General features: G+C 38.5%; 2 protein-coding genes across 5 annotated transcripts in view; one reads left to right on the top strand and one right to left on the bottom strand.

Moving 5' to 3' along the window:
* Positions 1-24,507, bottom strand: part of YME1L1 (YME1 like 1 ATPase) — a 34,097-nt gene extending 9,590 nt beyond the window's left edge. Inside the window, exons 1-10 of one of the 2 annotated variants that reach the window (XM_079699325.1) lie at positions 24,391-24,507; positions 20,025-20,156; positions 14,020-14,182; positions 13,405-13,503; positions 7,900-8,009; positions 6,420-6,570; positions 5,929-6,012; positions 4,738-4,820; positions 2,297-2,387; positions 1,417-1,569 (exon numbers count right to left, since the gene is read on the bottom strand). In XM_079699325.1, coding sequence (XP_079555451.1) covers positions 1,417-1,569; positions 2,297-2,387; positions 4,738-4,820; positions 5,929-6,012; positions 6,420-6,570; positions 7,900-8,009; positions 13,405-13,503; positions 14,020-14,182; positions 20,025-20,156; positions 24,391-24,423 — 1,099 coding nt within the window. In that variant the 5' untranslated portion in view covers positions 24,424-24,507. The remainder of the gene's footprint in view (positions 1-1,416; positions 1,570-2,296; positions 2,388-4,737; positions 4,821-5,928; positions 6,013-6,419; positions 6,571-7,899; positions 8,010-13,404; positions 13,504-14,019; positions 14,183-20,024; positions 20,157-24,390) is intronic. The other variant, XM_079699326.1, reaches the window with a different exon arrangement.
* A 1,043-nt stretch (positions 24,508-25,550) lies between these two features.
* Positions 25,551-27,945, top strand: part of MASTL (microtubule associated serine/threonine kinase like) — a gene marked incomplete at both ends in the record, with an annotated part of 28,930 nt that continues 26,535 nt past the window's right edge. For all 3 annotated transcript variants that reach the window (XM_079700451.1, XM_079700450.1, XM_079700449.1), the window contains one exon: positions 25,551-25,736. In XM_079700451.1, coding sequence (XP_079556577.1) covers positions 25,551-25,736 — 186 coding nt within the window. The remainder of the gene's footprint in view (positions 25,737-27,945) is intronic.

Genomic DNA, 27,945 nt, shown 5'->3' with positions numbered 1-27,945 from the left:
GGCCTATTATGAGATGATACACATTTTTAAATGAACAGTAATTTCTTCACTAAGTTGTTTGCCTTCCAAAGTGTTTACACCTTAAGCCTTAACATATATCTTCACTCAGAAAAGAGTTATATTGTTATATCATAATAGGAAGAAAATCTCTATTGGAATATACACTACTGTAAGTTTGTACAGATCATATTCCTAAGACCTGTCTTTGTTTAAGAAAGTCTTGATTACATAAATCATATTTAGAAAAAACATTTAGTTCACAGTTTATATCTGAACATTGTTTATAGGTTATGAAAATTTTTAATACAAAGGCTGTGTGTATGTTTTATTTCTGTTTTTCTAAATGACCTACAGTACTTGATAGGTGTACTAAAATTGTTTTGGGAGTGGGGTTTAGAAATTTCTAATAGATATATAGTTAATTTAGTAATTCTCTTGCATGAGGCGTAAGCTTCCATTATGCTGGTTATTTAATAGATTGGCTATATAAGTAGAATGTGGTTCACCAAGATATTTTGATATGTACGGGCATTACTCCTAATGATATTTGTTTGCTGTCGTTTGTTGCTCATACTCCTTCAGTGCAGGCTGAGGCCTAGTCTCCTTGTAAGTAGAGTAAAATAATCTACTATTTTTTGCAGACTCTATTCATAGGATTACAAAAAATTAAGATTGTCTTTTACTTTTGAAACATTTAACATTTATATTCAATGAAGTTGCTATTTTGAGTTTAGTATTGATATTGTGAAAATGAATGCAATTTGGATCCCATGCTTCTTAATGTTTATTCTTATTTCACAAATGGATAATTAAGGAATTATGCGTAATAAACAAGGAACCTAAGTGGGTTCTATTATCGGTGTGCTGTCTTTGCTCACACATTTGGGTATCTTCTGAATACAGGGCTTATTCACATTTTACTACCTAAATTTTTGTTGTACAGGGCCAGATTTCCTACTACTGCATGATTGTTTATATGTGAAGCACATCTTACTATTGCCTTATTTTTGTTGCTTTTGTTCATGACAAGAATTGTCAATATGAGAATATATATCTTTTATGCAACCAGCTTAATAAAGAAGTTAAAAGAAAAAAAAAAGAATTGATAAATAAGGTGAAAACAAAACACACCCCAAAAACCCCCAAAACAAAACAAACAAAAACCCAGCTTTTCAGTAGCCCCCAGCCTCACCCAGCAATCTAGCACTTCCACTAGCTCTTCCGACTAATTGGGGGAAAAAAAAAAGTACAGTTCTATTTTAGCTCACACACTAAGTTATCTGAAACCAGAACCCTACAATGGCTATTTCAGCCAATTATATCAATCAGAAACAGGTAGCAAAGAAAGGGTGAGAAACCCTCTTTCCCTAAAGTTAAGAGAAATTAGTACTGTATGAAAGATATGTTAAAACCTACTAAAAAGATTTCTTATACGGCTGGCTCCCACACCCACAAACATCTCATCAAATTCTGATCCAGAAGCATAATAAAAAGGAACGTCAGCTTCTCCGGCCACAGCTCGGGCAAGAAGTGTCTTTCCCGTCCCTGGTGGTCCAACTAAAAGAATTCCTAAAAGAAAAAATAAACAAGAATGGTTCAAATTAAAAATCAGAAACAAAGCCTGACATGAACTTATAACAAATAATTATTAATTTATATAGCTTTGCAGTTGAAGGCACATCAATGACCGATATTTTGAAACATAGCCAAAACGTATTTGTCTCTACTAATGATTCACTTCAGGATCTGCTCCTTAACTAATTCTCCTATATCATTTAAATACTGTTTACATATTGGGACAAATGTTGAAATTTGAATATGACTTTGAATTAGATAATAGTTTTGGATCTATGTTAAATTTCCTGATTTTAATAACTGTACTGAAGTGGTGTAAAGAGAATATCCATAATTCTTAGGAAACACACAATGAGTATTTAGGGGCAAAGGAGCATGACATCTATAATTTACTTGCAAATGGTTTAAAAAATACATGTTATGTAAAGAAAGGAATGAGCAAATAGAACAAAATGTTAAAAAAATTTTGAGTCTCATGAGTTAAAAGTATGGAGGGAGTTCTTTGTACTATTTATTGTTGCAATTTACTTAAAATTTGAAATTATAACAAAATTTTAAATTACCAAAAAAAAAAAGATTACAGAACAGTATGTTCAGAATGAGCACTTATTTGTAAAATAGCAATTAAGAATTAAACTTTGATCAGTCAAATTTGATAAAAGTTAAATTAGTGACATATTACAGTATTTTGTCAAGTTACGCGAAAGGGAAGATATCTTACCTTTCGGAAGTTTACCCCCAAGAACAGTAAATTTTTGTGGATTTTTCAAGAATTCAACAACTTCTTGTAATTCTTGTTTAGCTTCCTCCACCTAAAGTGATACAATTTACCAAATAATTATTATATTACCAAGATACCCTCTTTGAATATCATAAATTTAACTGCAGATTAAATTAACTTAGCTTTTTGTTTCGGTGAAAGTATACAAAAAGGCCCCTTTAGAAATACTCAGAGTTTTCTCCCGACCCTCGATGCCAGTTATATGAAGTCTCCTTATATATCCCAACAAAAACCCTTTTTAACTGCTTCCTTTGGTTAAAAAGAACTGTTATATTCAAAATTCTTGTTAAATGTGTCAGTGGCATTTAATATAAAGAGTCACGTAGTAAGTTTCAAATCCAAAACTTTTTTGGACCTGGTTATAAGCTTCAATGGCAAATTATGTGGTCTTACTATATATTAATGATAAGGGAGTCTGTGTTTAAGTTATAACATTAATTTGTGATTAGTTATGAGATCATTTTCATTACAAGGAACTACTACTAGATTATAAACGATTTAGTTCCTGACAAATGCCAAAGAACAGTGACAAAAATTAAGCTATAGTGTACTAATATTGTTTTATAAATGGCTGTGGTAAAAAAAATTTTAAAGATTTAATCTCCAAAATATAAAATATTGCAGAATTGAGATCTCTAGCAAAAATAAAGCCCAATCTGGCCAACAAAAATGGCAATCAGAATACTAGTTCAACTTTAAAACTCTGACATAAGATTAAGAAAGCTGCCTATCAGAAATGGTGAGCCATTTTACTAGTCAGCATATAACCAGAAGTCACAAATGCAAATTCCTAGTGGCAAAACGGTATCAATCAATGAGTGCAGAAGGCCAGATGTAGAACAATAGTGGTGGCAATGTGCTGAACTGGAAAGCAGCAGTCCTTTTAAAGACAACCACAACATGGCTCTGCCAAAGAATACAGGCCTAGTGCTCCAGGCTTCAATGTTCAAAAAACAAATGAACAAACAACCCAGAAATCTTTTTGTGGGTGAAACTTCAATTTAAAAATGTTGGCTACCAGTGTAAATTAAAAATGCCTCTGCAGGGCTTCCCTGGTGGCGCACTGGTTGAGAGTCCGCCTGCCAATGCAGGGGACACGGGTTCGTGCCCCGGTCCGGGAAGATCCCACATGCCGCGGAGCGGCTGGGCCCGTGAGCCATGGCTGCTGAGCCTGTGCGTCCGGAGCCTGTGCTCCGCAACGGGAGAGGCCACAGCAGTGTGAGGCCCACGTACCGCAAAAAAAAAAAAAAAAAAAGCCTCTGCATGTGTACTTTCACATATTTATTTATTTTAAATTACACTGGTGTAATAACATATTTGCAGCCAACCTGCAACCTCACATTACACAACTTTAAATAACTCTCAGTGAGAAAGCTCAAGTACATTGGGCAGTGTTAAAAAGAAAGTACCTGGGAAGGGGTGAACGTGAAACACATCTTTGGGCCAAAGTCCCACAAGACTTAGCACCACACACACAAACACCTCAGATGCCAATCCCAAATCTAGGTTGTCTCTGTGCTTCTACCAATTGGCTATAAATTGGAGGTTCCCACAACCCCTCCTTGTGTTTGATTAATTTGCTAGAGCAGCTCAGAGAACTCAGGAAACCAGTTTAGGTGCTAGACTACTGGTTTATTATGAAACGATATAACTCAGAACAGCCAGAAGGAAGAGACAGGTAGGGCAAGGGACATAGGAAGAGGCACAGGCCCCTCCACGTCCTCTCTGAAAACGCTACTCTCCTCACGCCTCCACGTGTTCACCAACTGAAAGCTCCCTGAACCCGGACCTGTTGGGATTTTTATGGGAGTTTCCTCACATAGACATGATCAATTATTAACTCCCTTTCCAGCCCCTCTCCCCTCTCTGGAGAACAGAGTGGAGGTGAAAGTTCTAAGACCCTAATCATGGCTGGGTCCTTCTGGTGACCGGCCCCCATCCAGGCGCCCACCCAGAGCCACCTCATTGGAACAAAAGACACTGCAGGAATTCCCTGGTGGTCCAGTGGTTAGGACTCCAAGTTTTCACTGCCGTGGGCCCGGGTTCAATCCCTGGTTGGGAAACTAAGATCTGGCAAGCTGCGTGCAGTGTGGCCCAGGTGGGAAAAAAAAAAAAGAACAAAGGACACTGCTATCACCCAGGAAATTATAAGGGACTCAGAAGCCCTGTGTCAGGAACCGGAGTCAAAGACCAAACAATAAAACAAAAGATGCTCCTGGTGCTCTTAGCACTTCGGAAATTACAACAAGGGTTTTAGGACCTCTGTGCCAGGAACATGGGACAGAGACCAATATATATATTTTCTATTATTTCAACTTTTAGAATAATAAAATACAATTAAGATAATGTTTGAGGAGATCAAGGTAAACTTTTTAACTTACTCCTTTAACATGTTCAAAGGTAACATTTTTCATCTGCACAGGATCTACGGCAGAATCAAGCCCCGTTGTTGTCCGGAAGCGGACTAAAGGGACAAAAACAAATGTTTACGTATTTGATAGATTCATAAAATTCTAACTACCTTATTTTTCAGACGCAAGAAAGCCCAGAAAAATTAAATATCTAAGTTCACATATATTTAATCAGTGTGAGGAGTAGATATTAGGTCTTCTGGATTTTGAGATGGTGTTCAAGGAATAAATGATTCATAATAAAATGACATCTTTGCCTTTCCAATTAAAACTAAGAATTTTCCTCTTCTTATATCGAATAATAAAAATTTAAACCAATGGTTCTCAAACTCCATTGTACATAATTAAGAAACACAAAGGAATAATCATCAGAGCTCATCCCACCCCTCCACCACCCTGCTGATATCACCTATCATCCCTATATTGGTTTTTTTTTTTGAAAAAAAGGAGACAAGAGAAGGCAGATCTAGATATAAAAAGGCTATTCCTAGATGTTAAAACCTCATCTCACGTTTGATGCCACTAACAAGTTTTAAAATAACTGGGGCTACATGCAAGTTCTGGGAATGATTCCTTATACAGGTCAACCAATGTTCTTAATTGTAAATCAGTTTTTTTCTCTCAAGGTAATCCATCATAAAGAAAGGAGAAAACACGGGGTAAAAACTGAATGATAGTTGAAAAAGCAATTGGAACCGCTTAAACCTGACATTATTCATTTTAGACTTGCAAACTGAGAAAATCTGCGACTCTATTTAAAGTAATTTTCCATATAAGTTAATTTTTACAAAATTCAATTTATTATTGTCTTTGAAATAGATGACTATTATACTTTGTATTGCTATTATAAAATTCTTCTACATGTTTTTAAAATTTTATTGGATATGCATCATTTTCTAAAAACTTGGGGAACTAACCACTACCAGAAGTAGATCTAACATTTCCACTCTAACATAATCCTTGGAACTTTAATTTCAATGCAAAAAACAATCTTAAAGTGACCCAATCTGAGAAGTCTTGACTTAGGAATGAAAGACCTAGACCCTGGAACTATAAACTTTAATGTTTTCTTATCTCTAAGTCTTAGATAGACTAACTATGAAAAAGAAATGAGTATATAAAAGACAAAAAAAAAGTCAGATAAATATAAAGAGCCCCTACCAGATAAAAATGGGTTTTTTAAGAGTCCATAAATGCCAACTACCAGCAGAATAAAGACAATCAGGCGAGTTCTTCTTAGAGAATCTGGAGAAAAAAGAAAAAGCCTTAAATCAAATTATATCAATGAGAAATGACAGCTCAATGAAATGCAAATATTAGGTTACTGATGGTAATCACATTTCACCACATGCAATATTGGAGCCTGGCATGTTTTGCATAATCTCCATGACTGCCTTTCAGCACCTGTTACCAAAAACTTCATGAAGCCACTCATGCTTCTATCGCTGACTTTGGCTTCTCACTTCAGAAAGTGAAAAGTGCCAGCAGATATTCCCACTTCTACACCACAGCTTAAGATACAAATATAATGAAATATAACCAATAAAATGTTGGGAAATTGTTAGAAAAGTTATTATAATCACTTAAAGGCAGGACTATAACTTTCTTTCAGATATTCTTCCCTAAATATGGATGCTGTCAGATCAACTCACCATTGGTTTTTTGTGTCAGTGCTTGAGCTTTCAGAAAACCCTCTGCAAAACCAGTTTTAAATGCATCTTGGTGAGCTTCAGGTATGTTTTTGGTTTTCATGAGTTTGTCCAAACTCTCAATGTCTGATCCTCTGTCCCGCAAAAGAAACCCCTAAATACGCAAACAACACATCAGTATCAGCTGACTATACAGATAATACTCCCCCAAAATATAACCACCACTCACAAAAAAATTCATTAAAATTCTAGAACTAAAAATTTTTATTGTCAATGTGAAGAATTAAGACTCAACAATAAATAATCAATAGCTAGGAAACTAACACTGGACCTTATACTTGCAGCAATTAATATAGAGAAACTCTCTACATAAGACCACTAACTATACCGAGAACAGTTAACAGGTCACATGTTGACTTAGGGTTCTAATGGCTTAGAATAGGTCACATTCCTTTATTTCTGCTGGAGGAAAAACTTCATTCATTTATTAAATGTTTACTGAGCACCTTTCATATACCTGGTCCTGTATAAGTTCTGAAGATGTAAAGATAAGTAACCAATCATCTGAATGTTTTCAGTCTATTGGGCAGAGATACACAAATAACTAAGTTTTTGAAGTCATTTTCGTACTATGTTAGAGGTACTAGGTATGGTGGTAAAACAATTGCTACCTAAGAGGTCAGTAAAGGCCTTACAGAGAATGGCACAGCTAAACCACGGCAACACAGAGCATGAGTAATTTGACAGAGCCATGAAACAGCAGCCTTTAGTGTTCAAGAGCTATAAACAATCTTGTTTGACAGGACTTTAAAAAAACCAAGAGAGGAGGAGGGCACACTGAAAGATGAGAACACAAAAATGGTAGGCAGAATGCCAAATGATGAAATGCCATATGTACCATGGCAGAAGTCTGACAATAAAGCAGAGGAATACAACCATTACACTGATACATTTCAGACAGTCTGGTGGATGGCAGTCTGGAGGCTGGGCTAAAGGTAGCAAAACTAAAGGCAAGGAGACTAAATGAGTGTTTATGAGAGGAATCTAGGCAAGAAATAACTATGATCTATCTATGCAGTGGAACTGGGGGTGAAGACAGATTTAAGAAATAAATACTTAAGAGGCTGGACCAACAGGATTTTAGTGATTAATGGATGGGGGAGGTGAGAGAAGATGGACAGATCATTGCTGTCCAGCAGGTTTCTAGCTTGGGTGGATGCTACTTATCCAAGAATACATAAGCAGGTATAGATTGATAGGGGAAAAAAAACAACAGAGGAAGATGTCTAATAGGCTAATGGAAAGATAAGCTTGGCACCCAGGAGAGTTCTAGCTATACTGATTACACAGGATATTAATCGTTTATCCTAAGTGGAAAAATGGAAGAAAATCTATTAGTCAGCAAGAGAAATCAGATATTGAAGGTTCTTTCTAATAACTTGAAAATTACTGCTTTTTCAAACAGCATAAAAGGTCTAATTACCTTCACGAATGATGGTGCTGTATGTTGTGTTTCTGCTAATCTTTCAGAAGTGGACTGCAGACGTCGTGTCCTTGATTTTAAAGTTTTAAAACCCCGAGACTGTATGAAAACTGAATCAAACAGTATCACATTTACTTCTCATTTTAAATTTTTATAAGGAAAGTGCGTTAAGAATCAAAACTCTGACACTATTCCCGTACATCCTAGTTATTATCTATTTTTTAACACAGTTCTTTGTTGTTGTTTTTACATTTTAAAATTACCAAGAAAAGTAAAGTTGATTTACAGATTCAATCCGTTTTAATGACTTTAGTTACAAGTGTGCTGAAGTGTTCCAGAAGTAACCAACTGAACAATTCCATGACTATACTTCTATGTATTAAAACATGCTCTTTCTATAAAAATAGTACATAACTTTTTGCAATTGTCTTCTTTCCCTTAACAATTTATCATGGATATTTTTCAGAACAGATCAGACAGTGCATGCAGTTTAATGGCTGTTTACAGTTTTCCCATTTATCAGGGTACGGCAATTTACTCAACTACTTCCCTACTATGGGCATTAGCTGTTTCCTAGTTTTTATTGCTAAAAATAATGCTGCAGTTAAAAATCTTGTACATGTTATCTTTCATCACACACAGACGACATTCCTAAAAGTGACACTGTGAGACTTGAATTGTTTAACACTAAGAAACTGTCCTCCAAAAGGATGTTGTCAAGGATTTATACACCCACTAATGAATATGAGTGTCCTTTCCTCCATATCCTTTGCAGCACTGAATATAAATAAAAATCTTTTTCATTTGTACAAAATCTGATGGGCAGAAAGTAACATTTTGTTTCAATTTGCATTTCAGATTAGAAGTGAGGAAAATTTTTGAAAACATTTTTAATTTTTTTTTTTTGCGGTACGCAGGCCTCTCACTGTTGTGGCCTCTCCCGTTGCAGAGCACAGGCTCCGGACGCGCAGGCTCAGCGGCCATGGCTCACGGGCCTAGCCGCTCCACGGCATGTGGGATCTTCCTGGACCGGGGCACGAACCCGTGTCCCCTGCATCGGCAGGCGGACTCTCAACCACTGCGCCACCAGGAAAGCCCACATTTTAAATTTTTATTGATTATTTTTATTTCTTTAGTGAACTGAGCACTCATGACCTTTCATATTTTTCCATTTTCATTTGCAGAATATGGATGTTATATATACTTTTAGTCATGTATATTTCAAACATTTATTTTAATGTCTTTGTCTTTTAATTAAGTGATACAGTAATTTGTAAGGTTAATGAAGCCATGCCTTTTAATCTTTAGTGTTTTCTTCACTGTGCTTTGATTAAAGAGTCTCATCCTCACACTAAGATTTTAAAGGCAGTTTACTGACTTCATCTAATACTTCTACTTGTTTTCAGTTCTTTGGAACTTTTTAAAGGGGTAAGAAAATAATCTGATTCCCTTTTTATGCCCAAGTTTAAAATCAACTTCTTTATTTTCCTAACTAATGTTTCGAGTTTTGATTGGAGTTGCACTGAAAATCTGGGTGCAAACTGATAATGTTAGAACGCTAAGTTCTTCTGAAAAGGACTACAGTACTCTCTCACTTTATTTTACTCAGCTCTTATTTCCTTCAGTCAGGTTTCATATGCATACATATATACATCTGTGTGTGTATATATATATCATGTTGCATATTTCTTGTCAGGATACAAGATTTAATGGATTTTGAACGATCTGTAAATAAAGATCCTATTGCTAGGATATATAAAGATCCTATTGCTATCCTATTGCTAGGATAAAAAAAAAAAAGCTATTGATTTTTATGCATTTATCTTCTATGGCACCAGAGCAGCCTTTCAGTTGATTTTACTGAATTTTCTGGTAAACAATCGTATCACCTAATTATAATTTTGCCCCTTTTAACTTATATAAAACTTCCTTTTCTTTTTAATCAGATATTTCAGGATCTCCAAATTAATGAACAAAAACAGGATACTAGACATCCTGTTTCTCATATTAATGAGAACCTAACAGATACACTTCAGAAATTTTAAAAGTATCTATTCTACAAGTTTTTAGGAAGCATAATAATTAGGATATATCACATGTCTTTTTTTTTTTTTTTTTTTTTTTGCGGTATGCGGGCCTCTCTCACTGTTGTGGCCTCTCCCATTGCGGAGCACAGGCTCCGGACGCACAGGCTCAGCGGCCATGGCCCACGGGCCCAGCCGCTCCGCGGCATGTGGGATCCTCCCAGACCGGAGCACGAACCCGTGTCCCCTGCATCGGCAGGCGGACTCTCAACCACTGCGCCACCAGGGAAGCCCTCACATGCCTTTTTATCATACACAAATAATAATCCTTTTCTTGTCTAATCAATTAACATGATAAATTAACATACTTCCTAATGTTAAATCATTCTTGTATTCCTTAATCATAATTTTTAGGATATTTCTATATGTGCCTTTTTAGACTTTACTTAGGATTTCTATATCTATATGAAGTGAAATTAATCTATTGTATTCTTTTTTGTACTAATATTTTAGTATCAGTAATCTTATGGAATAAACAGGGAAGCCTAGTCTATCTTTTTCTTTATTAAAAAAGTTTTAAGTAACAGGAAGACTCCTGACCTTGGAAAACAGAACACAGCCATAAAACCATCTGAGCCTAGTGCCTTTGGGGCAAAGAGATTATATTCGAAAGATATTATCTTTCAAATATTATAGTTATTGTCTTATCTCTTCCTGGGTCAATTCTGCTAATAATTTATAACTCAAATAATTATGTTTCAACATATTTTTATTTACAATATAAAATTATATACATTACAATTTAAAAATCTTCATTATCTGTGACAGTTCCCACTTTTCACTTCTAACACTGTATTTTCTCATTTCTTTCTTTTTTTTTTTTTTTTTGCTGTACGCAAGCCTCTCACTGCTGTGGCCTCTCCCATTGTGGAGCACAGGCTCCGGACGCGCAGGCTCAGCGGCCCTGGCTCACGGGCCCAGCCGCTCCACGGCATGTGGGATCTTCCCGGACCGGGGCACAAACCCGTGTCCCCTGCATCGGCAGGCGGACTCTCAACCACTGCGCCACCAGGGAAGCCCTTCTCATCATTTCTTAATCAGACTGTTTGTTCTATTTTCTTTCCAAATTAAATTTATTCTTTTTTTTTTTTTTTTTTTTTTGCTTGCAGTATGTGGGCCTCTCACTGTTGTGGCCTCTCCCATTGCGGAGCACAGGCTCCGGATGCGCAGGCTCAGCAGCCATGGCTCACGGGCCCAGCAGCTCCGTGGCATGTGGGATCTTCCCAGACCGGGGCACGAACCCGTGTCCCCTGCATCGGCAGGCGGACTCTCAACCACTGCGCCACCAGGGAAGCCCTAAATTTATTCCTGATTTAATTAAAACCATTTCTTGCTGTTATATTCATTTAATTTAATGTGTCTTATCCATATTAATTTCTCACGTTCTTTTAAGGAAATTCTAAAAATAAATATTTAATCAATTTATTTCCCATCTTCCTTATTTCCTAAAATTCATACAATGCCTTCAGCTTCAGTTTGTCCTCAACCCAAAGATTTAGATATGCAGATTTTCATTGTGGTTCAGGAATAATTGTCTATAATTTGTTTTCAATTCCATTCAGCCACAAGACACTTAGAAAAGTATCTTTAAAAATTTCCGGGACTTCCTTGGTGGCGCAGTGGTTGGGAATCCGCCTGCCAATGCAGGGGACACAGGTTCGAGCCCTGGTCCGGGAAGATCCCACATGCTGCAGAGCAACTAAGCCCACAAGCCACAGCTGCTGAATCCGTGTGCCACAACTACTGAAGCCCGAAACAAGAGAAGTCACCGCAGTGAGAAGCCTGTGAACCACAGCGGGGAGCAGCCCCTGCTTACCGCAACTAGAGAAAGCCTGCGCGTAGCAACAAAATCCCAACAAAGAAGACCCAACACAGCCAAAAATAAATAAATAAATTTATAAAAAAAAAAAAAAATTTCCACAGGGCTTCCCTGGTGGCGTAGTGGTTGAGAGTCCGCCTGCCAATGCAGGGGACACGGGTTCGTGCCCCGGTCCAGGAAGATCCCACATGCCGTGGAGCGGCTGGGCCCGTGAGCCAGGGCCACTGAGCCTGCGCGTCCGGAGCCTGTGCTCCGCGACGGGAGAGGCCACAACAGTGAGAGGTCCGTGTACCGCAAAAAAAAAGAGAGAAAAAAAAATTCCACATATTTAGGAATGTTTTTTAGGCATCTTTTCTATTATTTGACTTCAGTTTTATCATATGATCAGAGAATCTGACCTTTGAGTTATAACTTTTTGAAAATTTATTAAGATATTTTTTATACCCTAATACGTGCTCAGTTTTTTTCTTCCTTGAATATTTAAAAATGAGTGTATCATCCTTCTTAAGTATTCTTCTGTCTTCTACATTAACCATTTCTTCAAAGAACTACACAAGAGATTTCTTTGCCCAACCTGGTGCCTCTCCTTCATGCTGTAGATTTTCCTCAAATGTGGAGATTCTTGCAAACCATTTGTATTTGTAAAGAAGAACACAATGATCAGTACTAACTGCAGCCAGGTGTCCTCAAAACTATCAAAGTGGTAAATATATTTAGACTACAAAACATGGACTTATGGTAAATGAGCAGGTACCTTTAGTGTATGATTTAAGTCCAAAGTAACCTGGTTACTATCTTGTTTCTCTCTTTGGCATCAACCCTCATACCAGGAGTCCCCTTTCAACATACACACACGGACAGGTTATTACAAATGTGTTCTTTTGTCTAAAAGTTGCAAGCCAGATCTGTTCTGTGACTGGCCCACTTTTCGCAATCTTTCAACTGTTTCACTAAATCAGCTACCCCAGAGCTCACTATTATTGACTTAGAACTTGGGGATTTTTCCTAAGTTTTACTGGAATTAGCATTACACACCTCTTTCATGTCACTCTACTATAAGCGTCATGAGGGTTGATAACATAGGTCTTTTTCAGTTACATAACTATCACTCTCGCCTAACACCTATCAGTAGCGCCTGATATTAAATAAATATGAATGAATACATATTGGATTTTGATATCAATGGGGTTTCATCTACTTTACAAGTTCCAGAAAGTCATCAAATTTCTGGTCCATTTACAAAACCCCTCTGCTGCTGCCCTGACTTTTTTCTCTTTTTTATCTTTTTTTGTCATTGCAATGGGATTTTGAAAATGAGAGAAGTAAACAAATGTGCTTAATTGTTTTGGAGCAGGTATAGGTGAGCTCCCTAGAGTTTCCTTTACTGTGGCACTTGTCACTCACATTCAAAATCTAGTTATACTTCCCAGGTTAAAAATTACACAGATATACCCAAACTAGTTGATTCCAAATATTCTCCAAGTTCTACTGTGAGCTACAAATGAATGTTTCTAATCATTAATATCATTGAAAAAGACAAATCTGAATAGATTAAATAAATCTATTATTTTTTTCAAAATAAGTACAACGGTTGCTTCATACCTGGCCAGTACTGAAGATCTGAACAAATTCTTTTAAGAGTTCTTGAATGTTGTCTGTACAAGCAAGAGGAACGTAAAGTACTAAATATATCTAAGCAACCTGGAGGGAAATTGTAAAAAGTAAATTTTCTAACAGTCAAACAAACAAAAAAGTCATGAAATACAACAAATAATTTTACCGAATATTAGAAAAACCAAAATGAGTTTTGCCTTTCATTTGCCCATGTATGACTCTGCTTTTTGTATTTTTATCTAAAAGCATTGCAAATTTAATCACATTTCTTCATCATATTATTGTCTATCACTTGTCCTTTGGATTATCTTTTTTTATATGATATAGAAATATAGCTGCCAATGAAATTAAATTCAAACCAAGAGGTAAAAATATATATGTCTAGCTAAAGTCTTTTAGCTAAGAGCACAGAGAAACAAAAAATTGCTATTTCCTAGAGAGAATTTCAAAACTCTAATCAAAAAAAAAAAAACAAAAACAACTCTAATCAACAATGTAATGAAACACTGGAAACCAGAGGTGTATTAATAAGTGGTATCAATTAAATTATCAATAGTACTGGAATGGCTTACCTTCATTGGGACACAAAATATATTAACTTACCATATTTATTTTCAAAGAAGGACTGTGCAGATACATGAGATGTATGCCAGTGGGAAGAAACGTTTTTGTCCTTACAAATTCCAGGAAGTAGACTGTCTACCAGTTGATCAATTTGTCCAATTTTTAATTCAGATAATCCAAGGTCCCTTAAGTTAAGTACAGGCTGTAAAAGATTAATTCAACCAAGTAAGCATTATTATTTTTTAATTTTTATTTTTTTACTGACATGTAGTTGATTTACAATGTTTCAGGTATACAGCAGTGATTCAGTTATATATACATATACTTATATATGTATAAATATATGTATTCTTTTTCAGATTATTTTCCATTACAAGTTATTACAAGATATTGAATACAGTTCCCTGTGCTATACAGTAGGTCCTTGCTGTTTATCTCAAGTAAGCATTATTATCAAACTATTTAACTTGAAGAGTACTTATCAATTGAAACAATGCGAATTTTTTTTTTTTTTTTTTTTTTTGCGGTACGCGGGCCTCTCACTGTTGTGGCCTCTCCCGTTGCAGAGCACAGGCTCCGGACGCGCAGGCCCAGCGGCCATGGCTCACGGGCCCGGCCACTCCGCAGCATGTGGGATCTTCCCGGACCGGGGCACGAACCCGTGTCCCCTGCATCGGCAGGCGGACTCTCAACCACAGAGCCACCAGGGAAGCCCACAACGTGAATTTTTAAAGTCTAACAAATGTATTGATTCCCCGTTTCTTTCAAATATTTAAAAAATAAATTTGTATGAATATTTTTCTAGTTCTAGTTTTACTGAGGTCAGTCATGTGAGGTTTGACACAGGTTAAAAAAATCATATTCCCAATAGTATCACCAGTCTATGGAGTTTTAAAACTTCTTCCAGTCCCTAATGACCATAAACAAAAGCCCATCCAATAAAGAATTGCTGAGATTCTTATTTGAACAGAAAGGTTAAGTTAGCCATATCTAACTTCTAATAAGGAGGGAAATTAAACAAAGTAGAAGATGTGTGAAAACCAGTCAAGAAAATACACTCACCTTAAAACAGTTCTAAAATAATTAGAAATAGGATGGGGTGAGCTATTTTCTTGTCCAAATGAGCTGACAGGGAGACCCTACGGACAAGCCTCAAACAGCTAAAACTTCAAGTAAGGACAGCAAAAATAAACAGACCAAGTAAAGCATTAACTTTTTATGACTGATGTAGTCAGATCCCCAGATTACATAGCTCTGGATTGATGTTCAGGAGTTTGTCAAATATTAGCTTTGTGACAAGTCATTCATATTCTTAGAATCCTTTTCTTCATTAGGAAAATGACTATAAAATATATCCTGCCTATTTCTCAACAAGATAATATGGATCAATGGAAGAGATGACGCCTTGCTCATCTACATATCCTAGGATATACAGTAAGATAAAGGCAGGATGAAATAAAATACTTAAAAGGTGCTCTTTTTTTTGCCGTATGCGGGCCTCTCACTGCTGTGGCCTCTCCCGTTGCAGAGCACAGGCTCGGGACGCGCAGGCTCAGCGGCCATGGCTCACGGGCCCAGCCGCTCCGTGGCATGTGGGATCCTCCCGCACCGGGGCACGAACCCGTGTCCCCTGCATCGGCAGGCGGACTCTCAACCACTGCGCCACCAGGGAAGCCCTTAAAAGGTGCTTTTTAAGGTAATAAAAACTGTAGACTAGGGGCTTCCCTGGTGGCGCAGTGGTTGCAAGTCCGCCTGCCGATGCAGGGGACGCGGGTTCGTGCCCCGGTCTGGGAAAATCCCACATGCCGCGGAGCGGCTGGGCCCGTGAGCCATGGCCGCTGAGCCTGCGCGTCCGGAGCCTGTGCTCCGCAATGGGAGAGGCCACAACAGTGAGAGGCCCCCGTAACGCAAAAAAACAAAAAAAACAAAAAAAACAAAAAACTGTAGACTATAAAGCACATTATTATAATGGAATCAGAAGGACTACAATGTTCAAGAGCTGCAAAGATATTTTATCTTTTAAAATGGGGAAACCAAAAAGTCTATTTATAATACAAAGGGAAATGCAGATTTTTAACTAAGACAGAAATTTATGCCCCTTACATATTGAGTATCAAGTCCTAGGAACATAAAGAGAAATAAGGTACATATGAATATGATAATTATCATACAATAAGGTAACTGCTATTACAGAGATATTTTTTAAAAAGTCATGAGAGAACACAACAACTAATTTCCTAAGTGATAAGGCTTCACTGAAGTAACACTTAATTCACAAATGATGGGGGCAGAAACCTTGGGGAAGAGGGCAAACAAAAAGTCATCAAAGGGCTTGGAATGTCTGAGATGCAGTAAAAAGTTTAGTGACTGAAGAAAGCACTAGAAAGATGGGCTATGGCCATATTGTGAAGAGCCTTGTTTGAATTTAATTCTATAGCTAATATCATTAGTTTTGTTTTATAGGAAGAAAATAGAAGACAAAGATGATAAGCTGGAGAACAGAAGGCTGATGTAACAAGAGAAAAATGGTATGAACCCAAACTGAGCCCTGACTAAGAAGGATGCAAATACCAAGTCACAGACAACAGACATTTGAAGAAACCAGTAAAGTATAGGGATTGTGAGGGAGAAGGGTTCTGGATGGATGTGCTGGTTATTGATTTGTTGTCTCTTAGCTCCTCTTCATCCTTTTTTTTTGGCTCCATGTTCATGGATCTGGGCTCTTTAAATATTTTTCCTTTGTTGGCTAGAACATTAAGCTGTCAGTAGAGGGCACTGGAGAGACATTGTAGGAGGAGTTTCTGCTCTGGGTTCAGGCTATTGTGTTCACTCAGCGGGCTCCTGTGTGCAACATAACACCCATGGTTTCTCCAGGAGTGGTTCCTGCCACTCGTGCAGCTTCTCCAAAGCCTGGCTCCTACAGTGCACAGTTGCCAGCAGTACCCAGCAGCTTTTCCAGTAACACACATCCCCATGAACAGCTTCTCCTGGTACTCGAGGGGGCAGATTTCCATCAGGTTCAGCTGGCACTGCACCAGTGACTCCTGTGCCATTCAGTGAGCCAAGGCCATGCCCTCTCCAACAACCTCAGAACCTCAGCCCAGGGGTGGAGAACTCTTCCTGGGAAGCTCTCAGTCCTGGGAGGATTAGCTGCTTCTTGAATCTGCAAGTCCTATATATTTGAATTTTCTTTACTTATTACTAGCCAATCCCTAGTTATTCTAATCCCCTGTTAGACCAGGGTTTTTAAAATATTAAACTAAAAAATTATATATTTTTTCATATTAAACATTCACTGTTCAAATGACTATGTGGTCTCTCTCTCTTGGTTGGACCCAGACTGATGAAGAGGGGCTAAAACCACTCTAAGATCAAATACACTGGAATCTGGGGAAGCAGCTCAGTTTTAGACATCTTAATTTCAAGGTCCTTGGAGCCTATCCAGAGGGGTATTTTAATAAGCCACCAGATAATTACTTTAAAACTTTAGAGATACTTCAGAGTTGGAGATAGATTTGGGAGTTATCAGCGTATAAATATATATAGACATTAAGATATATAATCTGTGAGACTATGCAAAATGAAAATTAGATTACAGATAAATGTACACACATTATGTAAAAGGCTGGCAATAAAAAAGCCCAGCAAAACAGAAAGAGAAAAAAAAACCCCATCAATGTAGTATCATTCAATTTATGAAGTATTTTGAAAGCAGTGGATGTTCAGCAAGGTCAAATGCTAAGGAAAAGATGAAAAAGATGTGGATTTTTAAAAAGGCCTGTACTTACTGCTAAGGAAGTCAACAAAATATACCAAAACAAGTGTATAAAATGGTAAAAGTAGTAGCCAAACTACAATGGGATGTAGTATGAATAAAAGTTTAGCAAGAATAGATATTAAGTTCAGAGTACTACTTTTTCAAGAAGTCTGAAAGCAACAGGAAAAGAAGGCAGTAGCTTGAAGGAAGTTGAAAGTTTTTTGCTTGCGCTGTGAAGTGGGTGTTTGGATGAGCAAGACTTGATGAAAGCAATGTAACCTCAGAGCAAAGGAAGTGCGAGTAGAGATGAGGGAGGGTGCTTAAGAAGAATGAAAATGTTTGTGAAGCAATAACAAACAGTCATCAATGATAAACCATAAGAATAATGAAGGTAAATCAGAGGATAAGACACCAATTCTGTATCTGAGACCATTAGTCTTAAGCTCAACATTGGCTTCTAGAGTTTAGCTACTTTTCAAGCCCCCAAAATGTACTTCACTACTGACCTAGCCATTTCACTTGATGAAATAGTCAAACATTTAGCACCACGGAGAGTACAAATGGTGTTGTTTAGAGCAGCAAAAAATTGGAAACAATATCCAACAACAGAACATCATAAAATGAACACTCTGAAAGTCATTAAAAATAAAGAAAATGTATGGAATAAAAAGTTCTTAAGACTATTAAAATGATCAAGCAAAATCTAAATCAGCATATACAGTATGATCCAACTATTACAAAATATAAAAGTACAAGTGAGAAAAAGAGAAGCAGGATCATAGGTTAATTTAATTTCTTCTACCTATATAATATTTTCCAAAATTTCTAAAATGAACATAATACTGCTGCATGTAGCAATTCTGATACATACAGTCTTATCATTAGCAAAGCTCTTGGGCTGTAAATTGGAAGAAGGGTGTCACAACAGAATACAAGAATGGATTGCCTATAGACAGAGGCAATAGGAATTTGGCAGATATATAAAAGGAAAACATAGGGGCTTCCCTGGTGGCGCAGTGGTTAAGAATCCGCCTGCCAGTGCAGGGGACACGGGTTCGTACCCTGGTCCGGGAAGATTCCACATGCCGCGGAGCAACTAAGCCCATGCGCCACAACTACTGAGCCTGCGCTCCATAGCCCGTGAGCCACAACTACTGAGCCCACGAGCCACAACTACTAAAGCCTGCACACTTAGAGCCCATGCTCCGCAACAAGAGAAGCCACCGCAATGAGAAGCCTGTGCACTGCAACGAAGAGTAGCCCCCGATCACCACAACTAGAGAAAGCCCACACGCAACAACGAAGACCCAACACAGCCAAAAATAAATCAATTAATCAATTAAAAAAGAAAAAAAAAAAGGAAAGCATAAAGACAAACTTTTCATCTAAGTAAAATTGTATCCCAAGACTCACCTCACAACCACCCTCCATCCCACCCCCACCAAAAGCAGACTATTTTTTTTTTGGCTGCGCCACGTGGCATGTGGGATTGTAGTTCCCCGAACAGGGATCGAACCCGGGCCCCCTGCATTGGAAGCGTGGAGTCTCAACCACTGGGCCACCAGGGAAGTCCCGCAAACTTTTTTTCAACTCCTCCTCTACTGTCCTTTGCCATAGCCCCTGATATCAGGACTAAGAACATAAGCTATTTATGGTTAAAGAGATTTCTGAGAAACTTAACTATAGATTATAATGTTTACTATGAAAAATGTATTCTGAGCTACAAGCAACTATCTTATTAATGAATCTTGTAAACACAAGGTTCCTAGGTTGGGAATTCGCAATATCCTAGGCCACAATGATTTTCTAATTCTCTGAATACTCAACGTACGGTTTCATAGCTTATACATTTCACTTTCAGGTATCTATATTCTAATTGCTCATTTACACTGAAAGCTCCTATAAGGCAGTAGATGATAACTTCTTGCTATACTATCTTTCCTGAGAATTATGGGAATTATGGAGTTAACTGTAGGTTCCCTGCTACCACTGAAGCAACACAGAAGAATATCTAAATGATATTACACAAGCAGTAACGTAGAAAGTGAATACCAATACACTGCCACATGAAATTTTTTATAAATTAAATGTTAAAAATAAAACAAAGTAATATTTCTATATGTACAACAAAGCCAGAGTTGGACATCTTTAATCGTAAAAGGGAGATTAAGCTGAAGACAGAAATCACCCTGTTACAAATGCCTAAACATAGAAAGTTATTTCAGGCATGTTTACAATGTACTAAACCAAAAAAACTTTCTCACACACCCAGGGTAAAAACTATTACCTCATTGCTGGGAGCCTCATGCTCAGACACTACATCTCGATGCTGGTTTTGAGAAACTGATGCACTGACAGAAACAGATGTGTTTTTCGGTGAATGGAAGGCATTGATGAGATGACTCAGAGGAACTGTAACCTATAAAAAGATACAAGCTGAAAATAAGTAGTGCTTTTTAAAATAAAAACAGAAAAAAAACTTTTATTGTCAGGATTGGGTATTGTAAAAAGTTAAATATACACCGTATATCAAAACTATACATTAAAAATTATAAATACTCAGATTATTGCTGGTAGGAAGAAAACTGGTATATCCCTTCAGGATAGTATAGGGGTTATATACAGCAAAAGTATTAAAAATACATACATTTCACCATTCGAGCAATCTAACTTCTAGGGATTTATTCCAAGGAAATAATCTAGTAAGTAATGATCTATGCTTGCATATGCACAGAAGACAGTTTTCATCAAAATATTTAAAAATTTGTGGAAAGCTAGAAATGTCCAATAGGGGAGTGGCTACACAAATGACACCACCACAAAAATGAAATATTTCTCAGACATGAAACAAGTAAGCATATACCCAGAATTTTATACTTTTCAACTTCCCCACTGCACCACCCTATTCTAAGTCACCATCATCCATATGTGGACTTTTACAACTGCATCCTAACTTCTCTCCCTGAATCTGCTCTATTAAAGCCAGTCAGATCTCATCACTCCTCTGCTCAAAACCCTCCAATGGCTATTCTCACAATAAAAGTCAACGTCCTAACAACGATGACACAGAAAGCCCTCCCTGGCTCTTTATCACCTCTCCGAATTGACCCACCACTAAGTTTCCCTTCCTTCTCTCTGCTCCCACCACTGCATCCCCCTTTCTGTTCCTGGAAAACACCTGGCAGGCCCTCACCTCAAGGACTTTGCACTGCTATTTATTCCCTCCCGTCCAGTTAGTCACATAGTTTGTTCTCCCTTCAGTTCTTAACTCACAAGTCATCTTTTCATGCATCTACTCCCTGGACAACCTATGTAAGATTTCAGCAACCCTCCCCTAAAAAATATTCCTTATTGCCTTTTTCTGCTCTATTTTTTCTTCTTGACATTTTCACTATCTAACACACTTCATATATTTACTTATTTACCTATATATTATTTACTAGAAACCTCAATCTAAGTCATCTCATTAGCGTAAATCCAGGTGTGATCCAAAGAGGGGCTTTAAGAATAAAGACATGCCCATCACACAGGAAATTACAAGGGTTTTAGGAGCTCTGTGCTAAGAATTGGGAACAAAGACCAAATAGTTTTTATTTATTATACCACATTCTCCCACTGGAGCATAAGTTTCATGTGGCAAGGGGTTTTTCCCTCTATTTTATTATTTTTCTCTATTTTATTTATAAATTATTTAATATAAACTGTTTTTATGTTATACTTAATATAACTTAACACTTTATATTTTATTTTTCTCTACCTTACTTCCTCTGTTTCATTTAATACTGTATCCCAGTGCAATAATGCACACAGTAGATGCTAAATAAATACCTGTTGAGTAAATGATTAAATTAAATGGGCTCTTACTATATGCCACATTTTGAACTATGTACTTTACTTATATTATCTCATTTAATCCTCCTAACAGCTATAAACATTAGTTACTATTACATTTCTATCACACTTTCTCAGCAAGAAAGTACTAGAGGAAGAAGGATTCTAACACAGATAATCTGACTCCAGATTTCACTTAAAGACTTTTCATCCCATGGTTATTGATACAGAAATAAATTCATAACATTGTTTTTTAAATGAAAAAAGCGAGCCGCAAACCTTTATGTAACATTTTTCTTAAAAGTATGCATACACATACTTGTGTAGAGTTAAAAGGATGAAAGAACTTATTCTAAAATGTGATCTATTGGGGTGATGAAATTATAGGTGATCTTTCTTATTTATATTTTTCTTTTCAGGATTTTTGGCAATTAGCGTGTATTATTTTTAGAGTCAGAAAGAAACAATAAGCTCTTTTAAAACTATTACAAGAATCAGGGAATTCCCTGGCGGTACAGCAGTTAGGACTCCACGCTTTCACTGCTGAGGGCCTGGGTTCAATGCCACAAGCTGCGCAGCGTGACCAAAAAACAAGAACAACAAACAAACAAACAAAAAACCATAGGAATCAAATTATTTTAAGATACATATTTTCTGTCTATACATTTTTTGTTTTTGTTTTTGTTTTTTTGGCCTCCCCATGCGGCTTCTGGGAATTTAGTTCCCCGAGCAGGGATTGAACCTGGGCCCTCAGCGAGAGTGTGAAGTCCTAACCACTGGACTGCCAGGGAATTCCCTGTCTATAACCTTGAAAAGTTTTATTTTAATTAGTTGTACCTCTTCTCATTCAATAAAGAATTTAAACTGCTAAAAGATGGTTTGATCTCTCCTCAGTGAAAAGGTTGAACTTCTGTGTCATATAACGGTCCTACATGAGTCCAGTTAGGACTGCCTGTAGTACAGCAAATTCCTTCACTACCTCTACCGACATTGCATACCACTAACTCTATTCAGCTAATGATAAATTCTCCTAAAATTGGGTCTTCTTGACATCAGTTTCTTGCAGTTCAGTTTCAAAAGGTTTAATATTGTATTCAGCAAGCCAAGTCTAATTCTTTTTCAAACGATTGGTAGGACTCCTCCAGACACCGGTCATTTTGGTAAATAACACCTACTTGCATCCAGCTGATCAAACCCAGAAACACCTCTTTCCATCATCCCTCATGAAATTCTATTCTTTTTTCTTTCTTTCTTTTTTGGCCGCACCGCGCGGCTTCTGGGATCTTAGTTTCCCAACCAGGGATTGAACCCCAGTCCTTGGCAGTGAAAGCATGAAGTCCTAACCACTGGGCCACCAGGGAATTCCCTCTGTTCTTTTTTCAAAATAAATCTCATCCCCTTCTTTCCATAACCACTGTCACCACTTAGCGGTGCATTATCCCTCTCTGGATTAGTGCAATAACATCCTAAACTGAAAACATTTCCACTCTGTCCTTCCACATTCTCCACACAGCAAGAAGCCAGAGTAATCTATTACTTTGTAATAGATTGTAATCTAAATCTGATCACGTTACTCCTTAACATGCTTAAAAGCATTCAATGGTTTCCAACAAACTTAAAATGAAGCCCAAAGTCCCTTCTTGTAACACCCTGTATGATCTGCATCAGGTCTTCTCCCCAACCTCCTTTCCGTCACTGGCCCTTTAATCACCACGCTCTAGCCACACTGGCCTTATTCTTGTTCCTCCAATCAGCTAGGCTTGTCACTATCTCAGAACCTCCAGATGTTCTGTCTACCTGTTTACATCTATTCACTCTTCACTTGGCTAACTCCTACTCATTTTTTACTTCATATCATCAAGATTCCACATTTGCTTTGTTCACCTAGCACATTACTGATGCCCAATAAATAACCACTTCATTTTTTATTACCCCACCAGTACTAGCAAAATTCAAAACAAAACAAAACAAAAGGGAGTGGAGGTTACATAGAGAGACATAATTATATGCTTTAACCAAGAAACTAAAGAACGTCAAAAATTATTTTTAAAACGGAATGTTTCAAAAACTGTCTATTTGAAAAACTGTGAAGAACTCTCAAAAAAAAATCAAAATGTCACCATCAAAAAAGATTTTTAAATGAACTAAGAACAAAACATTGCCACCGGTGATTACTCCTGAAAGAAGAATTAAAAATAAAAACGCTTGGAATCTTTTTTCTCTGCCCTTTTGCTTCAAAAATGAAAAGAGGGGGAGGAGGCTGAATCAAAATTTTAAGTGCAAGCAGTGAATAACTTAAATATATCAATATATATTTATTTCTTACTTTTGGTCAAAAAAAGAGAGAAAGCATTCATAGAAGATTATTCAAATTTTTATAGCATGTTTGGGTTAAATTCCATTTAAAAGAAAGAGCAGAGAATCGGGTTGTGAAGACGAAAGTCTTTGAAGAGGCGGAAGGATGGAAAAGGAACATCACTTGCTCCCTTTACATCTACGGCAGACGCTTCCCCTGCCCCCTCCCCACCCCCACCCCAGAATGTCTAGAACTGAACAATGCCTGATGGGTTCTGTAGCAAAAATTCCACGCAATCAAATCGATAAGCCAAGGTCTCCATCAAGCTCGTATTTTGCTTCTGCTTCATCGTCAGCCCTTTACTCTCAGCGTCGTCCCGATCCCTTCTCAACCCCAGGACTCCAGGACTCCAACTGGATTAAATGCTTCCCTCCTACGATCTCTTAAGAGAAACCACTTCCAAGAAACGCAAACGGCAAACGCGGGCAGGGCGGGGGGAGAAAAATGGACTGGATGCGGGACCCACCTGGGGCTGAACGGTGCTCGACAGGGAAAACATCTTCTCCAGGCCGTCAGCGACCTCACCCGCCTGCCGAAACTGTCCCTCTTGTCCACGGCCCGGCGGGGAGGCGCTGAGCCCTTTTTTCCCCTTCTTTTCTCTCTCCTCTCGCCCTCACTCTTCCTAGAAACGGAAAATGGCCTCCCCTCCCTACAGCTGCTGCAAACACAGACAATCTGCCCCGGAAGGCAAGGCGCTAAAGCAACAGTACTTCCGGGCCAGGTGAGGCCGCCTCACAGGGGCGTGCGTCAACGCTCCGCCTTTTCGGGGGCAGCTGACGCCCCCCGAGGTAGTTCACGTTGACGTTGAGTAATGCACGCGCCGGAGCCCTAGAACTCATTGGCTGTAGTTTTCTTTTTAAAGGGGAAAGAAAGACACGGACCCTGTTAAAATCTTTCTCCAGCTTTGTTATCAATACTTACAATATATTCTCCTGTTCTGATTGGGCCTTGAGCTATTATAACCTCTTTTGCTACAATTAAGTGCTCTTTATCTTCCCCACAATAAATAACTCTTCCTATTTCAAATAGGCAAGTTACATCCTGTTAAAATATCAAATTACAGGACCAGTCATGCGCATCCTGCTCATCCAGCTTCTCCACATTCTGTGATTTCACTGGCCATTGTTTCACGGACCAGACCGAACTGGTTTACGTTTCTCCCGCGGGTGGGAGGCTGCAAAGGAGTTTAAAAAACAAAACAAAAAAAAAATGGGATGAGGGCCGGGTCCCACCAGCCTCGTTTGGAGGTCGGGAGAAAACTCTTCAAATCCCTCGATTCAGATTCAAGCCCCCGTAATCCCTTTCCCCGTTTGCCAAGAACTATTTGTGACGCCCCCTGTCACTACAAACGGGGTACGTGAGCCACTGTCACCCTGGAAGAGTCTGTGGTTGGTTCAAGAATTTCCCAGCTGCCCCGTCTTCACATTCATTGGCTTCTGCGTCGACGCAGAGCAGGTGACAGTGGCGGGGCCGCACTGGATTGGGCGTGGCGTGCGCAGCGACGGGGTGACGTCACTGCCGAAGCGCGGCGTGGGCGGAGCCTCGCTTTGAAACCAGTTGGCGGGAGTTGCGGCTCCGAAAGGGCTCTTGGTCGCTGACAGAGACTTGCATCCGGGCTGACCTGCTATGGAGACCACCGCCGGCGGCGAGATGGAGGGTGGAGGAGGCACGCCGACAGGGGAGTTCGTGAATAGGATCCCGGTGCCACGACCTCCCTCCATTGAAGAGTTCACCATAGTGAAGCCCATTAGCCGCGGCGCCTTCGGGAAGGTGTATCTGGGGCAGAAAGGCAACAGGTTGTACGCGGTGAAGGTAAGAGTCAAGGAATAAAGAAAGCGAAAGAGGCCAGCCCTTCGGCCCTCCTTCCCGCCCCCTGAACTGGGCAGGCCCCAGGGCCGCAGGAACGACTAGACGGGTGCCTGGCTCACTGAAACCTCCGGAGCCCTGTGGGATGACTTCTCACTTGGGGTGACAACGCGGGCAAGTCGGTGCCACCACTGCCCCGCCCTTCTCTTCGCACCGCGAAAGCTTGGAGACGCCAGAACTTCTGAATCATTTTTACTAATTTGGTCTTTACCAGGATTAGGGTTGAAACTTTAAATTTGAAACAGTTATTTCCATATTATATTTTAATTCTATCAGTTTGACAGATTCATTTTTTTTATTGAGATGTAACTGACATTTACTAGTTTCAAGTGTACAACATAATGATTCAGTGTTTGTCTGTGGCGAAGTGATCTCCACAATAAGTCTAGTTGACAACCATCATGACACAGCTACAAATTTTTTTTCTTGTGATGAGAACTTTTAAGATGTCTCTCAGCAGCTTTCAAATATACAATGTAGGATTAACTGTAGTCAGCATGCTGTGATGTAGATTAACTTCTGACCTATATAACCAAAAAGATCTCATTAAACCCCACTTTTCTCTTCATTCTATAAATCTAGAATGTACTTATATTTAAAGACAGAGCTGAAATATGTCCCAAATCACTCCCTTATCCTTGCAGTAGTATATATCATTCCAAAGCATTCAGGAGCTTTCAGTATATTTGAAGCTGTTCTGGCCACTCTTGATTCTCATCCACTCCCATAGTTTCAGATTACTCACATCTCAGCACTGAGTGATGGTGATAAAGGAAAGAAGCCAGCAGTCTGATGCAGTTTCAACTTCCTGTCGGACATTGCGGTGTGAATATCTAGCAGGCACCTCGGAATTGTGCTTGCCTAACTTCGAACAGTCCTCTCCACCTAACTGCCTCCTGTGTTCCTTCTCTCCATGTAATAATACCACCATCTCTGTCATTCAAGCTAGAAACTTCAGTCATTTTAACTTTTCTCTACTTCATCTGTATATTCTCTCTCTCAACTAGGCCTGTCAATTCTGTCTCATATTCATTCGTATTACCCCTTCCATTCCATTCCCAAGTCTGCCCAAGTACAGGACTTCACTTTTTCCATTTCTTTCTTTTCTTTCTTTCTAAAAGTACAATTCAGTTTTTAGTAAATTAAATATAGAGTAACCATGACCACATTCCAATTCTAGAACATTCCCATCACCCTGAAAAGACCTCTCTTGCTCACCTGTAATGTCTCCCCCCCTTAACACCCCTAGCCCCAGGTAATCATCAGTCTACTTTCTATCACTATAGGTTTGCCTTTTCTGGACATTGCATATAAATGGAATCATGAAATGTATGGTCTTTTGCATCTGGCTTTTTTCACTTGACATGATGTTTTTAAGGTTCGTCAGGCCTTCATTTCTATACCTAGTCTATTGGAACAGGCCCCTAACTGGAATCACTATTTTATTCCTTTGGCTGTGCCATGCAAGCTGAAGTCCAAACTCCTTAGAAAAGTAGTCATGCTCCAAGTTCTGGCTCTAAGCTTCCACTGTATCGTCTACCTATTCTATGTTCTAGCCACGCCAGACAATTGGCTAGTCCTTGAATGCTGTGTATTGTCTTGCTTCCAAACTTATGTTTATTCTGTTTCCTCCTTAAGTGCCTTCCTTCCACCCTTCTCTACTCTTCTCCACCTATGTTATTTATGTATTAAGATTCATCTTAGCCCCCCTTCAAACCTTTCCTGACCTTTCAGACCGACCCTACTGAAATTAATTCTCCCTCGCTTCATATGTTCCCAAGATTTTTTGCGTTTCCTTCTATTATACTAACCAGTCCCTATTAGCTGTTGAAATGAAAACACCAATACACTTTTTGATAAGTGTTTGTGAATATCCGCTTTGTGTGTAGAGTCTGTACAGTGGTAACAAAACGAACATGCCCTCATAGAGCTTGCAATCTAGTGGAATGATAGGTGAAATCATGTTTCAGACTGGCTCTGTCAGTTTCCCTTGTTTTCTTACGGAAAGGCTCTAAGGCTGGAATTTACAGCGTATTAATGGTTTTATTACATGTTCTATTGAATCTTTGGAAGAAATATGCCTTTTTTTGACTTGTAATCTTCCTGAGAATTGATCTCAATGTTACTAACTATTCAGTTTAGTGCTCCAATTTTT

Source organism: Hyperoodon ampullatus (genome assembly GCF_949752795.1).
Source record: "Hyperoodon ampullatus genome assembly, chromosome: 3".
In the NCBI taxonomy this organism is placed as follows: domain Eukaryota; kingdom Metazoa; phylum Chordata; class Mammalia; order Artiodactyla; family Ziphiidae; genus Hyperoodon; species Hyperoodon ampullatus.
This window is presented reverse-complemented; position numbering and strand designations above follow the sequence as displayed.